The 16305-nt window shown below is 34.0% G+C and overlaps 1 protein-coding gene across 1 annotated transcript; it reads right to left on the bottom strand.

Moving 5' to 3' along the window:
• Positions 1 to 14487: 14487 nt before the first annotated feature.
• Positions 14488 to 15941, bottom strand: LOC149570084 (uncharacterized). Its single transcript, XM_089822741.1, has one exon. It carries the CDS (start codon positions 15638 to 15640, stop codon positions 14555 to 14557), a length of 1086 nt encoding a protein of 361 aa, XP_089678867.1. The 5' UTR covers positions 15641 to 15941; the 3' UTR covers positions 14488 to 14554.
• Between the last annotated feature and the right edge of the window lie 364 nt (positions 15942 to 16305).

The raw sequence follows: 16305 nt of genomic DNA, 5'->3' as shown, positions 1-16305 counted from the left end.
AGAGTGGCTAGTTGGTAGAATGTTATAATATAACTGGTCCATGTGGTGAAGCTTGAGGATTGACTCCAGTTGACTACTAATTTTCAGACTTGGCGTATTGACAGTGAAGAAGAAACAATTTTCTAATGGAATATTAGATCTTCTTGATCATTTACTAGTTACTTTCAACATTCCCCATGCATGTTTAATGGAATGGAGCACTCTGTCATTGTCTAGTTATCCATTTTTCTAGTTTAGGCATTAATGGCCATTGTTTTTGTCTTCTCGAGGCTATTTTTGGTGAAATATATGATTTTCCTACATCTGAATGTGTACCAAGATCAGATTTTCTTTAGATTTTCAGTGATTATTTTTGGAACTTTAACATAGTGGTTGAACTTTGGCTTCTTGATGAAGCTATATAAGTTATGCTTTCTCTATAAAAGAAAATTATGTAACCCTTCTTAGGGTCAATCTTTCTCTAATTCATTGTTATTACATTTCATTCTATGATATTGTAATTTCCTTTTATCTATGAATGAAAGCAATCCTCTATCTTACCTCATTCTTCCATTAATATAAGTGCAGAACTTTGTTGCATTTGTTGATGTTTTGTCTCTATTCTTTAGATTTGCATAATAGTGTCCACTCTTGGGTTTGAATGTTATAAAGTGAAGTTCCTTCCTTTTAGTATTTCATTTGGTTTTTGATTTGTATGCAACTAATGGATTAAGATAAAGATTGAATCAATTTATTTTGAGGTTATATTGATGAATAGTGCATTATTAGGCAGAGATAAGATTGAAAAACTATTTTGGTGTATCACCCACTTTAGATTAGATTAGGTAGTTTTCTTTCATGCATTCCTTCTCCCTTTTCCTCTCAAAGAGTAGTTAGGTGCACCTTGATAGTAAGGAAGCTAACCTTCTCTAGAGACTCAATCTCATAGTGGAAGTCCCATAGCTTGGAGATTGTTTCCATATTTCACAAGGTTGCCTTTAGGTGAAAAATTTAGGCAAGGGAGCAAGCTTTTGTGACAACACTATCTTAACAGGTTCCTCTTCTTAAATCTTATACCTTAGGCATAATTTTTGAAATACCTCTATATAAGAGGCCACATCCAAGTCTTTTTTCTTCATACCTTGCCTCTTTCTATGTAATTGTACCTCATAATCTTCTGCTAGATAGTTTTCCTTCACTTTAGTCACCATGGCATTCTAGTTAGCTATAGGATTTATACCCATGTTGACCCTTTCATCTTGCAACTATTTCCAGCATGTAAATGTTGAACCTCTAAATCTTGATTTTGCAACCTTTACATTTTGTGCCTCTATGACATCTTCATACTCAAAATGTTTCTCCATTCCCTTAGTCCATTCCATCACCGTATCAATGTCCATCCTCCCACTAAACAATGGAATTCCTTCTAGGGATTTTTCCCCTAGTGCCTTGATGGACTTCAACAATGGTTCTTCATTTAATGGAGGGTTTGGTTAAATAATCATCTCTTCCTCATCAATGTTTACTTTCTCTTTATCACCACTTTCACCTTCTTCATCTTTATTCTTGGATGCTTCAACAACTTCTTCTAGTTTTGTCTTTTTTCTCCTTTTTCTCGGCCATCTCTTTGGATAAATTTGCATTAGTCACTATTATTGCTTCATCTACTAATTCTTCTGTAGTATAGAATATCTATCCATAATCCCAAATATTTTTTGGCTCTGATACCACTTTGATGTATGGACAAGTCTTTCTCTTCAACCCTACCTTTTCCTAGGGTCTTTTCTAGGCCTCTTCTCCAACCTATTAGGGTTCTTCCACTAACCCTAACCCCTGAGGGATTCTATTCCCACTTCTTCTTCTCTTAAACTTGTCTACACCAATAATACAATCAACTCAACTACTAGCATGCTTCATGGATGCCTTCTTGGCTCATCCACACTAAATGATCAAAGATGATAAAAAAATTCCTAATAATGGAGAGAGGTTTTTTTCTAGGGAATTGGATCCATTCCAATGCTCATCCACCAAAAAATCATAGAAATCTCTATCAATTTCAAGAAATTTCTCCAAACTAGGCCTAATAGGGCTACAAGGAAGTAGGCCTGCAAACTCACCTTTTGGACCACAACTTTGAAAAAGACTTAACAAGGTTACAAATAAAATTTATATCTTGATACCCTTTTGGAAGACCATTGAGATTCACTTGGTCTCACAAGACCATATATGGATATATGGATAAAAGGAAAATGATTTATTCAAGAGTTAGTTACAAGGAATTAAGGAAATAGTTGAATGCATTGATTTATTCAATCCAAGTGGATGGAGAGAAGGAAATGAAGGAAAAGAAGTCCTCTACCCAAGGAGAAGTCCCGATGATATGCTTCTATGGGGATTTGAGAAAAACCTTATGAGTGTTGCCAACACATTGGTGAAACCCTTAATTTTAGGTTTAAAAAAATAGCATTTCTACTATACAAATGAGTTAGAGAAGTGAGTTATTTAGGAAATAGTTGATAGGAGTTAATTACAAGGAATTCTGAAAATAACATTCTACTATACAGATACCCTAGGGATAACATAATTGGGTTAGTTGTTCATGTAGGAATTATTATTATAAACTATGATGATTTGGAACACACACGATCTGATAGGAGTTAGTTATAAGGAGTTTAGGAAATAGTTGATTCTATTTTGCTTCTAAAATCTTAACAAGACCATATATTGATAAGAGGAAAAGGATAATTCACTCTAAGTTTAATATATTTATGACTAGTGGTATCTCTAAAACCATGGCTACGAGTCTTCCCAATCCCTATCAATGATGTGTTTTGTCCCTACTCCATTTCTATATCCCAAGAAAATGTGTCATTTATAGCAATCTTCCAAAGTTATTTTATTAACTATTTCTTGAATTCCTTGTAACTAAATCCTATTAGACTGTGTGTGTTCCAGATCATCATAGTTTATAATAATAATTCCTACATGAACAACTAACCCAATTATGTTATCCCTGGGCATCTTGTATCGTCTATACAAGCATCACATAGAATTGAAATTATCTTTGTCCCACTAGTCTACAAATGTCATACATATTGATTCCCTTCTATAACTCCAATAGCTTGTCAATAAGAAACTTAATTTATATATTCATATCTTTAACTTGGCAGTTACCTAGTTGAACGAACAACAACATACATAATTATTGTTACCATTTTACTAGAAAATTCATAATTACATGTACATAACTATTAAATGAAAAATATATCTAGACAAATCATTGCCAACATGATGTGCTCCCTCTTTATTAACATCCATGGAGGAATTTAATTGTTGATAAGAAAAGTAGGCCACATTGAGTAAACATATCTCATCTCTCCAAATGGGTTCACACACCATCCAGTGCCAGTGAAAACCTAAGATTATGACATTCTTCTTTAAAGTGCGACCCCTTTTCCTCTATGTCCCTAAGTTCCAAACCATATGCATGCATTCAAATAAAGTTGTATTGACTTCTATTCTATGCATGGTAATAAATGAATTGAACCAAGTTGCTGCACCTAAATAATCATTGCATACATAGAATAATAGGAATATAATGAAGAACCTTGCAAGGAACATTTTTTATTATTTGATCTATTTGATATCTAATTGTATGGCATTCAGGGAATTCTCATGAAAATTCATGTTCTGTATGATATATAATATGATCATTTGGACATTCGTCTATTTCTTGATACTCCATTTCAATATCTTTCATAATGGCAGATAATTCTCAATATAATAATTCTCTGTATGAGTGAGGTAGAATATTTGATGGGGGCAACAAAAATAATAATTTTTTCATATAAATAATATTAATGGCATACGATTCACTCCTTATTAACTATAATGACAAATATGACATACCTTAACAGATGCAATATTATTATGTTGGATAAAAAATTCATAACCTTCAAGTTCACCAACAACAATACACCATAAATAAGAGTTGTTCGAGACCCTTTGTAAAGGGCCACATCTTCCTTCTCAAGTAGAGACATATCATGAACATCAACTTTGTCATCATCATCACCTTTCTCAGTACCAAATGTGTCATGAATTAATGCATTTGTACTATAATCTTCAAATGTGTTTTCTGACACATGATCATCAACTTCCCTAGGAACAATATCTTCAACTTTGATATTCACACCTCCATGTTCCTTTGCTTCTAAAACCATATTCTTCGTGTCATAGGTTTCCATATCATTTTCCTAGGGAGGTTAGTATATATAAAAATGATCAACATAAATAAACCATGATCATGATCACATCATCAAGAGATTTATCATCTCTATAAACTGTTAAAATGTTATAATGAACAACTTACCTATTGATGATGATTATTTCCTCCTTCAATATGATTGTGCTTGCTACAATGAATCTTAGCTATTTTTATGCTAACACTTTTAATCTTTATGACCTTGTAGTTTTTGCAGGGACAATAATATTTTCCATCACCTCTTCATTCAAAGTTAGACCACAATCTAGCAAGTTTCTTCCTACTTTCTTCTTCTCTTATATTATGTGACATGATTTGATGGGTCGGAGAAAAATAAAATTGAGCTCTCAAAATGTTGGCCTATAAATGTCACAAACTAAGAAAAACCATATTGCAAGTACACTAATTGTATTAGACCTTTATATATGGAGCTATAAATATTAATTATGAAATGATGCTTCAATATAATATACCAAATTGAAATACTTGAACATAGTAAAATTGCAAAACAAACCAAAAACATTGAACAAAAACCACCTTAGACATGAAGAAATAGACGATTTATATAAAAATATTTTGATTTAGATAAAATTATATGTCAACAACTATATCAAATTGGAGAAGACCAGGGGAAAGAAGAATAACATCTTAATTAGACACTGCAATAAGAAGTATAACATGATATAGATAATTTTATTATGCAATAGGTCTATAAAAGATTCAAGAACTTGGATATACAAATGCCTATGTTATCTTTGTGTTCAATCAATAATCTAGCTAACTCACTAATATGTTAACTAACCTCATTATTGATAGTTGAATGGGTGTTTCTCTTTGATTCAAAAACTAAAACACAATCTAAATCAAATATTTATAACTAAATCAAATGATAGATTGTAAAAAAGTTCTATTATTAATTTAGAAATATTATTAAGAATGATTTTCAAGAAAAAGAACAATACATATGATTAAACAAAGAACAATAAACATGATTTATGTGTTTTTGGTAAATTTTCTAAGGACTCTATCATAGATTACAATGGACACCAACATTGACATGGTCACAAATTCTATGAGGGAGCCAAAGGGTATTTCAAAGTGAAGGTCCATATTTCTCTTGACTATATTTCCTTTCTTTATCAATAATGTGTTTACTTGGGCTCAAATGGTTTTGGGTATGAACATGAAAAACCATATTGGGAGGAATTTTAACACAATCTTGGTGGAAGAAAAATACATTGATTTGAAATTTTAACATTTATAGTATTAGTATCAAAGATAATAGGTTCTATAGTTTATGTGCTTCTTAATTTTAACTGTGTATATTTTATCTATCAAAATTTTATGATGAGGATTGAGAGAGAGAGAGAGAGAGAGAGAGAGAGAGAGAGAGAGAGAGAGAGAGAGAGAGAGAGAGAGAGAGAGAGAGAGAGAGAGAGAGAGAATGTAGAAAGTTATCTTAGTTTTTAATCAATGTTTCATCTATCATTCTGATAATAGATCACAGTTAGTATGATTTGAAACTTGGATTAAAATATTAAGACACAATCTAATCTAGAAATAACATCAAATTTATTTATATTTTGAATTAAGAAATATCATATCATTAGCCTTAGATAAACTATGTTCTAGACAAAAATCTATAATAAGAAAAAACATATATGTAAATGGCGTTATTATACTTCTAGAGAAATAAGCAGCACCAAGCAAGTTGTTTGATATGTGTAGGGTCATCAAGCTATTTGATGTGTTTTCCTTTGGATCCAATAAGGTAACATGGACCAAGAGTCAAGCCAATGATTCAACACTCATCAAGGCCCCAAGGCCACTCTTTAATAACTTCCATCAACATTTGGAAGTACTCTAAAATAATCATCATTTAGCAGTTGTGAGATGGTGATATTACTATCAACATTTAATTGTTTAGTTTTTGAGTCAAACTCATTGACCAGTGTTTCATGAGTAGTGATTCAACATGAATTCATCTCTCATGAGAATAAATGGAACATGTTGGAATGAATGCCGATGGTATTCCTTTTGGGGAGTATCCTAAGCATTGGAGAGCATGTGGCAGTATTGACAGGTTGCATTCATGATTATGTTTGTCATTGATGCCAACATAGCAATAATTATGCGAAGACTGACAAAGTTGTAGATAGAGATCGTGGTTGTATGAACATAGTTTTGATGTTCAGGTGATGTAGGGTTAAGGAAATGTTCCAAACTATTTCTTGATGATGAGGTTAAGTGTGCTTAATATAATTCAAAGAAATACAAAAGATATGAGAGATTTACAAAGAGCAATTTAGAGACAGAGCACCTGAGAAGCAGTTTCTGATGTTTTTATTATATCTCCTAATAAGGATATAATCATGACATGCAAAGTTAGAAAACAATAGAGGAAAGTCTAATGATGACATCAATGAGTGCACAAGTCCTAGAGTTGCACATGCAATAAGTTGTATTGATTGGGAGCCAACAATATTGTGTAGTTTTGAAATATTTACTTATCTTAATGTGGTCCTATTATAATTAATTGGGAAAGCCTCAAGGTCGACTCAAGGAATTAGTTTGAGTACTTGGTATAAAGGAAAGTATTTTCCTTGGTTTTAATGTGTGATGGAGATGTGAATCAAGTACAAAGTGTGTGAACAAGAGAAAAGTGTTTGGTAAATGTGAGTAAGCAATCCAAGGGATTATAGGATGTGAAGTTGGTGATTTGGTATCAAGATCAGAAGGAGCAGAAGTCCAGTTGATAAGATAAAGGAAGAGGAAAGAAAGTACAGTTTAATTATATTATTCTACAAGTAATAATACATAAATAATTTGGATAATGGGCTCATTAGTCTTGCCCCTGAATCTATTTGGACAGTGGGTCCATTTGCCTTCTACAACTCCTAATAGGGTTGGCATAACTCCTAACAGAGTTGGAATCTCCTAACATGGATTCAAAGTCTCCTAATAGGGACTAATATGTACTAAATATTTTCATATACTCCTAATAGGGTCCATCCTCTAGCAAGGAATATTTATATTATTACATCATCTTGTGGGTGTCATCCCCACTAGGGTTTTCCCTCTAATCAAGGGTTTTTGTAGTTAACATCTTTGGAGTTATTGTGTATGAGTATCTTGTTATGGTTGCTGATTATATTTCTCATATGCTTAAGGTTTATTAAGGTTGAGAATTGTGATAATACTTTATATTCTAATATTAGAACTCATTGGATCTAGGTGATGATCAAGAGGTGAAGCAGTGGGTGCTCCATGGATCAGATCAAGCTATACCCCAGCAAACCCCGGCGGGGCACCCATGACCAGCCGACTCCCGAAACTTACTATGATTATGCATATCAAACCATGATGAAAGGAGCCCCAAGAAGCATCAAACATTTTGGCCTCTACATGCATGCACCGGACCATAGCCTATAATTTTTTAGGGTAAGGCCTGCTCTTCCTAAGAGGTCACCCATCCCAGTACTACTCTAGCTTGAGTGCGCTTAATTACAAAGTTTCCTCCATGGTTAAACCCGCTCTTCTTGCAACCCCATTTTCAAAACCTTCACCAAGTTTTGTGCCTTATGAACCAATCATATAAAGTCCCTTAATCTCATCAATTAATAAGTAGGAGATAATTTTCACAGCAAGTCAAATAGTGATATTTTTATCAGGATTTAACTGTATAGTTTTTGAGTCAAACTCATTGACCCATGTTTCATGTGTACTAATTCAACATAAATCCATCTCTCATGATAATAAATAGAAAACTTAGCATTCATTGGATCTATGTGATTCTCGCAGAGGTGAAGCACTAGGATTTCTTGGGAGGTCACCCATCCTAGTACTACTTTAGCTTGAGCACACTTAACTACAGAGTTTCCTCCATGGTTGAACCCACTCTACTTGCAAACCCATTTGCAAAACCTTCACCAAGTGTTGTTCCTTATGAAACATTCATTAGAAAGTCCCTTAAGTTCATCAATTGATAAGTAAGAGATATTTCCACAACAAGTCAAATAGTGATATTGTTAACAAGATTTAACTGTGTATTTTTTGAGTCAAACTCATTGACCCATGTTTCATGAGTAGTGATTTAACATGAATCCATCTCTCATGAGAATAAATGGAACACTTAGCACTCATTGGATCTAGGTGATGCTCATAGAGGTGAAGCACTGAGACTTCCTAGGAGGTCACCCTTCCTAGTACTACTCCAACTTGAGCATGCCTAACTATGGAGTTTCCTCCATGGTTAAACCCACTCTTCTTGCAACCCCATTTAAAAAACCTTCACCAAGTGTTGTGCCTTATGAACCATTCATTAGAAACTCCCTTAAGCTCATTAATTGATAAGTAGTAGATAATTTGACTTGTGGAAATTATCTTCTACTTATGAAGTTATGAGATGATCAAACAAGAGGAAACAATTAAGAGTTTAGATTGCAAATTTTTTTAGATGATCATATGAAATTAAATGGGCATGTGAGTAGAATGAAACTAGAAAGATATTGTGTACATGCAAGGGTATGAAATGGATGATTTTGCAGTACTCAGTATAGACACTCAACATTCATTAAGCACACATAGGATCATTAGAATTCAAAAGGGTGTGGGGGATTATACACACAATGAATAATAAAGGACATAATTGAACATACTAGGGAGGTCCCAAGGCTCACACTTGTTGAGTTCCACTTCAACAATGGCCTTTCATATGAAAATGTTGTCTAAATCCTTTCTCATAAGATAAAGTGTTATGAACTCTTCATCAGTGGGATGGAATCTAAATCTAGGAGGCAATTGTGCATCACCATTATCATGAATAATTCTTTTTTAAAGATCCTCCTTATTGAATTCTCATCTCAATATTCCTACTTAGCCTTTTGAAAAACTTGATATGTGGGTTGTGGGTAGATGTTGTGTTGACTTCATATATGGCTGTTAGGAGATGTGGAAAGATGAGATGGGATGTGTAGAGAGGCACAAATCAAAGATGAATATTGATGAATCCTACTGCCAGATTGAAATGGATTCCCTCATCTTGGTTTATACATGTGTAAGAAAAGAATCACCATAGACATACTTGCTTGGTGTCAAAAGAGCGTATGTATATATCATTATCATTAAATGAGGGAAGAGGAGGTTTTGGTTTTGTATTCAGGGGGGGGGGGGTATTAAAATCTCCTTCTATGATGTATCTAAAAAGATTAAGTGATAGAATGTGTGTGTGAATATGTGTGTTGTCAGTAATGGTAGAGAGTAAGTGATGCAAAATTTGGTCATAGGAGAAAATAAAGGAGTTTGTGGGGTTGTAGTTAAGATCAAGAAAGGAATATTTGGATTACTTAATGAATGATCATATGATGGGCATGACTAGGCCTAGGCCTAGTTATTATTTATGATTATAATCAAGGAACTACATTGTCCAGTGCCTATTCATTTATGACTATTTATATACCCACCTTAGAAAAATCCTAGCTATGTCTCATCAAATCCCACCTAACTTTATAATTCAAAACCCAAAAAACTAGAAATAAAATAATAATAATTAGGGTTAGTGAATATACTAAATGAATATATAAATGCCATGAGAATTAGTGTGTTGTATACTTGGGGTAGGGGGTTGCATTTGTGCTACAACTTAGTGCTAATAGAAAGTCATCCTTAAAAGTTTGGTGCCACAATTTGTGCTAGTCAAATGAGACAAGGGTTATAATGTTCTTAGGGCATAATTGATGGTGTTTTTGCATAGACTTTTAGTGGTTTCAAGGAGTTATAGTTTTCAAATAAAATTATGTTTAAAGCTTGGAAATTTCATTTTCAAATCACATAAATTAGGTTTCAAATAATGTCTTTCTCAAATGACATAAATCAAGTTTCAAGAAATTTCATTTTCAAATCACATAAACTTGAAGCGAGAAAAGTCCTTACAAAGGTAGTGTTGGTGATATGTGGGCTTGCAAGGTTGAGTGACTCACATGGGAAATTAGCACTCAAACCTCATGTTTGTCAAATTGTGCCTTTCTTGTGTGGTCAACTGTGAAAATGGTTTTGTGTTTGTCTTTCTTTTTATGTTTGCATGTGAGCGCTAGAATTCCAACATCCACAAATTAGGTAGTTAGGATTCTAACGATATTGGGGGGTAATTGAAAAAAAACACCAATTTCACAAAATGTGCCATGTTGTCAGAAACTTACATTGGAAATCAAAGCCAAATGTAGTAGTGAGAGGACCAGTTTAGAGTTTGTCTTTTCTTTTCTAACTCCTAAGTTCTAACAAAGTTTAATTTGTCTACGAGGTCTCACCAATGATCATTGAGCTTATGACCTCATCAAGCTTGATTACCACCACTATTTCTCTCTTCTTCATCCATATTTTTATGAATACCTTCTCATATTGCTCTTTGTTTATGTTCTTGTTGTTCCCTTTAGCAATAGGGAATTTTCTACTTGGTCTTCTACTACTTCTACGATCTCTTATCAGATGACCAATCTTGTGACACTTGTAGCACATCACTTTGGTACATCTCCATGGTTCAATATTGATCCTTGGGATCATCCTTAACTTGTAGTGAGTTGTAGGATGACCATCACTCCAACAAGTTGCACAAACTAGTGTGTGGAACATGTTCCTCTCAGTAGAACTCATTACTTTTGGAGATGGCTGGTTAGATCTTGCCCTTGATTTGCAGTCCTCTTCTTTATGCCCATACTTATTGCAATAGGAGAAATTCCCATATATTCTCTTCCCATTAAATGAGATATGCATTGTTGTGTCATGTGGCCATATAGATGGAAGTTATTGTAGCACCCATAAAAGGTACACTTCTTGACGAATGTAATATACATAAACCAATACATGCTAGAAGTATGTCCCTTCTTACCACAATAACGATATGTAGGTTTAGAAATTTTTGTACCTTTCAAATATGTGCTTTTTGATCTTCTATTGTCCAATTTCTTTACTCCTAAGGTCTCACCTTCTTCTATCTTGTTATCACCTATGTAACCAAGACCGTTGATACACTTGTTTCTTCTCTAATCTTGCAATTGTTCATACATATTTTTTGATCTCTCATTGAATTTCCTCAACTTCTCATTCCTTTCATTTGTAGTCCTCATCTCTTCAATCAACTTGAGCACTTATTCAGTCAATTGTGTGAACTAGTCTATGTGAGGATGGTTATTCTCCTCTCTCTTTTGCACTACTTTCACATCCTTTCTTCTTCTTTTTTCTTAATATTCATCTTCATCTTTGGTTGAGATGGCACTATCTTGTTCTTCTTGATCTTTTCTCACTTCTCTTGTCATCTCTTCTTTCTTTCTCCTCATCCAAATAATAGTTTCTTTTAACTTTTCATTTTCAGCCATTAGGCCATATATGGCTTGTTTAGGCTCCTTAGATCCACTCTGGTTTTCCAGTTGTTCTATGACTTCTTGACTCTCACTTAGCTTCTTTCTTTTGGTTAAGGACTTTCTAAAGTTGTCCTTCAAACCCTCGACAATGTTGATTTCTTCACCAAGCTTCTTTTATAATATAAAGGTTGTCATTAGATCTTCCCTCAAACTGTCAAGCTTGTCATTGCTAGGGTTTATGCTCTAATACTAATAGTTGGTCCTAATTGGTGCTCAGAGGGGAGTTAAATTAGTATGAACTCTTCTATTGGTTAACTAAGGTACCAAAGAGTATATTCTTAACACTAGTTGCCTTAACAATAATGCAACAATAAAAGAAGTTAAGTAGAAGCATACAAACTCTCACACACATGCTCTCACACAAATGCATACATCAAATGACACAACAATTTTGTATGGGGAAACCCTTGATGAGAGGCTGAAAACCACGATGGGAGTAATATACCCAACTAGCTCTTATAATGTGTGTAAAGGGTTGCTCAGTTAAGAGCTACACTTGTTCTGTCTAGGAGCACATTCTATTATGAATGCTTATAACCTATTAGGATTTAAAAAGCCTATGAAAGCTACTTGGTTATAGAAATGCTTATAACCTATTAAGATTAAAAACACCTATGAAAGCTACTTGGTTAGAGGATTTAAAAATCTCTTTTTGAGGTATACCTTATTAGAGGATTTACAAAATCTTTTTACTAAAGCTTGCCCTGTTAAGAGCATACAAATAGATGTAATGGTGAGAAAATAATCTACATGACTAATCTATGAATAGTACTATATTGCCTTGTAGATCTTCATTGTGTATTCTTGAAGATGCATTGATCTTCTTCTTTACTCTTTTTTCTTCATGAGCCCTTCAGTCTCATCTCTATCTTGTTGCTCGAAACAACTTGTTTGCTATAAAAATTCCCACTACAACTCTGTTCTTAACTGGATGGCACTTTGAACAACAATGCCAATATTCTCTTGGCACTAGCAACAACATTTGACTTCTTTGACCACCAACCTCAACTACATTAACCACTTCACAAATGAAGTCTGAGTGTCTTTATACGCTTTCAAATGTTAGGGCACAATTACCCAAAATAAAATACCGCTCATTTTTAAAATTTGAAATTCATACCCGAGTTGTTCATAGAAAACTCATGACCCCTTGTAGGGTCAAGACCAGTAGCTCATCCAGTCCTTCTATGAGTATATATGTAGCCTTTGTCCTTGTGTCCTTTTGCTACTTTGACCTTTATCCATGTTGCATCAACTCTAACTGACCTTGTGTCTTGTCACATCCATGGCGACTCTTCTCTTAGATGATTTATGATCAAACTAACCTTTGTGTTTGTCTGTCGGTTGAGGCTTAGACTGTATTACCATATGTTTCTACACTAGTTTAGTCATCTACTTGTGAAAATGTTACCTTGTAATATCTTCATCTTCCTTGACCGGTTGTCAATCAATGACAATACGTTGGTGTGCTAAGTGTTGACCTCACTAATTTACAAACTTCATGCCAATGAGATTTGTAAGTCCAACGTATATTATATATATATTTACACACACACACACACACACACACATGCTTTCTTGTACTTTTTGTCTTCTCTTATGATTTGTAGATCTCTTGCATGGTAACAATCTTAGAAGCCATATCTTGTCACTATTCTTTTCCATATTGAAATCTTTCAAATAGTTATAGTCACTTATAAAGATTCACTTTTTACTTCTAATTGAGATAACACATTGAAAAGATAATTATTATATGATAATACCATATCAGACCCTACAAAACATATATCATTTTTGTATGAATAAATGTTTATCTAATTTTTATGTGATCTTAAACACTACATGTTTGAAGATGCATGATTCATTTATAACTTATGTATATCTCAAACTAAAGACAAATATAATAGTAAAGATGGACCCCAATACCTTTGAATATATCTTAAGAAAAATAATAATTTTGATTATATAAAGCTGGGCCCCTTAGCTTTTATGCTATCCCTTATCTACATGACATGTCAATTAGAAATCCATCTATCAAGGGGACACATCTCATAAAATGATTTGCATTTATTTCATTCTTTTGATCATCCTAGAGGAGCATAATCATTCTACAATAATGTAGATACTTCGATTTAAAATCTGCGATTCTCCAACATTTCCTTTCTAAGCACCATTGTACTACTATTGCCTTCACTGATATCTCAAATACCACATCCCATTTTATTAATGCCACCTTTTCTCTGAGCTACTTTGATTCCTGTCTGTATCTACACCAAACATCCATGGCAACATCATTGTTGTCAAGATTTGAATTTCTGTCTATTTGATCCATCTACACTCCAATGTTTAATGTAATTTAATGGATCTTATGTTTATGCGATCTATCCAGTTTTCCCTTATTTTTCTTTCATATGCAATATAAAGAATGTAACCATCAAATCATTGATTTAGCAGACTCTACAACATCAAAATACAGTCCAAACCATGCCTTGAGTTATTGAAGTTATTAACAAGATCCAAGGAAACCCCACAGTGCTTGTTAATCCCATCTTCACCTTATATATGAAACTTGTTCATTATGTCAATAATTCTGGTAAATCCTCATTATATATTATCTTGTTACATTTTGGTAGAATGAATAGGATGTTTCTTTATCCAATAAAAGTATTGAAAAAATAATCTATCATTATTTATAAATACTTTTTCTGATGATAGATTGTACAGTGCGATTCAAATCATTCATAAAAATTCAAAATGTCAATAAATATATAGATGTGCTTATTCTGATAATAGATGATGAGATACAGCCCAAAATATTAACAGAAAAGATACACATAATCCACTTAAATCTAGAATTCTATTAACTAACATCAGCATACAACACCAAATACAAGATTCAGGATCTGGGTTTTGTTGGAGAATGCAGGGGAAAGAGTGGAAGCAACTCTGGCTCACTTTTCACTCTAATGGCAGAAGCCTCGAAATAGAACTCTTCTTCCTTCCCTCCCAAATATGAGGATTGATTGTAGGAAGGAGTAGAACAACTTGATGGGCTATAACTACTATAGCAATAACTACTTGATGAACAAGTGAATGGATCAAGAGGCCCGAGAGGAGTAATTGGGCTGTGATTCAGAGTGGGTGACAACACACAACCATTACTGAGCCCCAAACTCATCTCTAATCTCTTCTGAAACTGCCTTCTGTGCTGAAGCTTAAAAGCTGCTTTCTGAGGACCCATTTCAATTCCACTCTTAATCAATGCAAAACCATTGCCATCTGATTTCTTATGACCCACTTCAATCCCATCCTTAATCAATGCAAAACCACTGCAATTTGATTTCTTAAGACCCATTTCAATACCACTCTTGGTGAGTCCAAAACCATTTTGATCAGATTTCTGAGAACCCACTTCAATCTCATTCTTGATCAATGCAATACCATTGCAATCTGATTTCTGATGACCCACTTCAATACCACTCTTGATGAGTGCAAAACCATTGCAATCTGAATTCTGAGAACCCATTTCAATACCACTCTTGATGAGACCAAAACCAGTGCAACCTGATTTCTTATGACCCACTTCAATCCCACTCTCCATCAATGCAAAACCCCTGTTATCTGATTTCTTGGCACCCATCTCAATCCCACCATTGATCAATGCAACTGAACCTCCTCTGGATGGTTTTCTTGCAGGCATGGTGACAGGGAGTTTTTCCCTTTCCCCATCTGAAGCGCCAGTATGTTTTTGCACAAGCTCCTTGAAGCAATGGCTCTCTGCCTCAAGAAATGTGGTATAAATGATTGTCTGCTTGTATGAAGTACTAGTGCCTTCAGAGCTTGGAGACCCACTTTGTTTTGAATCTTGAGCCATGGATTGAGATTGGGATTTTGATTTTGTCATGATGTTCTTCACCCCCTTGAGAGAAACCTTGAATTTAACCACTGAATTGCTGCAAAATTTGTGAAAACTTGTGCACATATATAGAACAGCTATGACTTGAGTACAATCCCCCAAAATTTCTTTCAGCCCATTATGAATGTTTTTCAACTAAAGAGATTTCTATGCTAAAATTGTGAAAACTTGTGCTCATATATAGAACAGCTATGATTTTGAGTCAAATCCCACAAAATTTCTTTCAGCATATCATGAATTTTTTTTCAAGTGAAGAGATTTCGATGCAAAGTAGGAGACGCGGAGGACAGAGGTGAGAGAGAATCACACGCAAACTTTTCTTCAACTGTGGGTGACAATTATGTCAACGTTGCCAAGTTGTAAACTAATTCTCCCTCGTTTCATTGTCAAAAAACACGATATTTTGGGGTTGTGAAGAGTCAAAAAGTAAGATGGGTTTACTGTTGCTTTGGCGATGTGAAGTTTAGAATGACTCCCATGTTGAAAATTAGGTGTATGAAGAGAGAAGACTTTTCTGTCCGAGGATCACATTTTAAGTGGGGCAAACGAAAATGGTAAACTTACATTGTCATGGTCTGTTTTGGAATTTGGGTGTAGAAGTTTCATTTATCATATGCAATTAGGTTACTCTTAATAAGAGTGGGATTTGTATATTTTATTTTTTATTTTTTAAATTTGCGAGTTATTGCTTGGCCAAAGACGACTTGTGGTTTAGATGTAATTGTATAGTT

The sequence above is a fragment of the Cupressus sempervirens genome, chromosome 3 (assembly GCF_028749045.1).
Source record: "Cupressus sempervirens isolate cs-2001-9-10 chromosome 3, ASM2874904v1, whole genome shotgun sequence".
Classification (NCBI taxonomy): Eukaryota; Viridiplantae; Streptophyta; class Pinopsida; order Cupressales; family Cupressaceae; genus Cupressus; species Cupressus sempervirens.
The sequence above is the reverse complement of the archived record's forward strand: the minus strand, read 5'-3'. Positions and strand labels throughout refer to the sequence as shown.

Coding starts and splice junctions, on each gene's coding strand:
- LOC149570084 (XM_089822741.1), bottom strand. CDS start 15,640: ATGTGCACAAGTTTTCACAAATTTTGCAGCAATTCAGTGGTTAAATTC.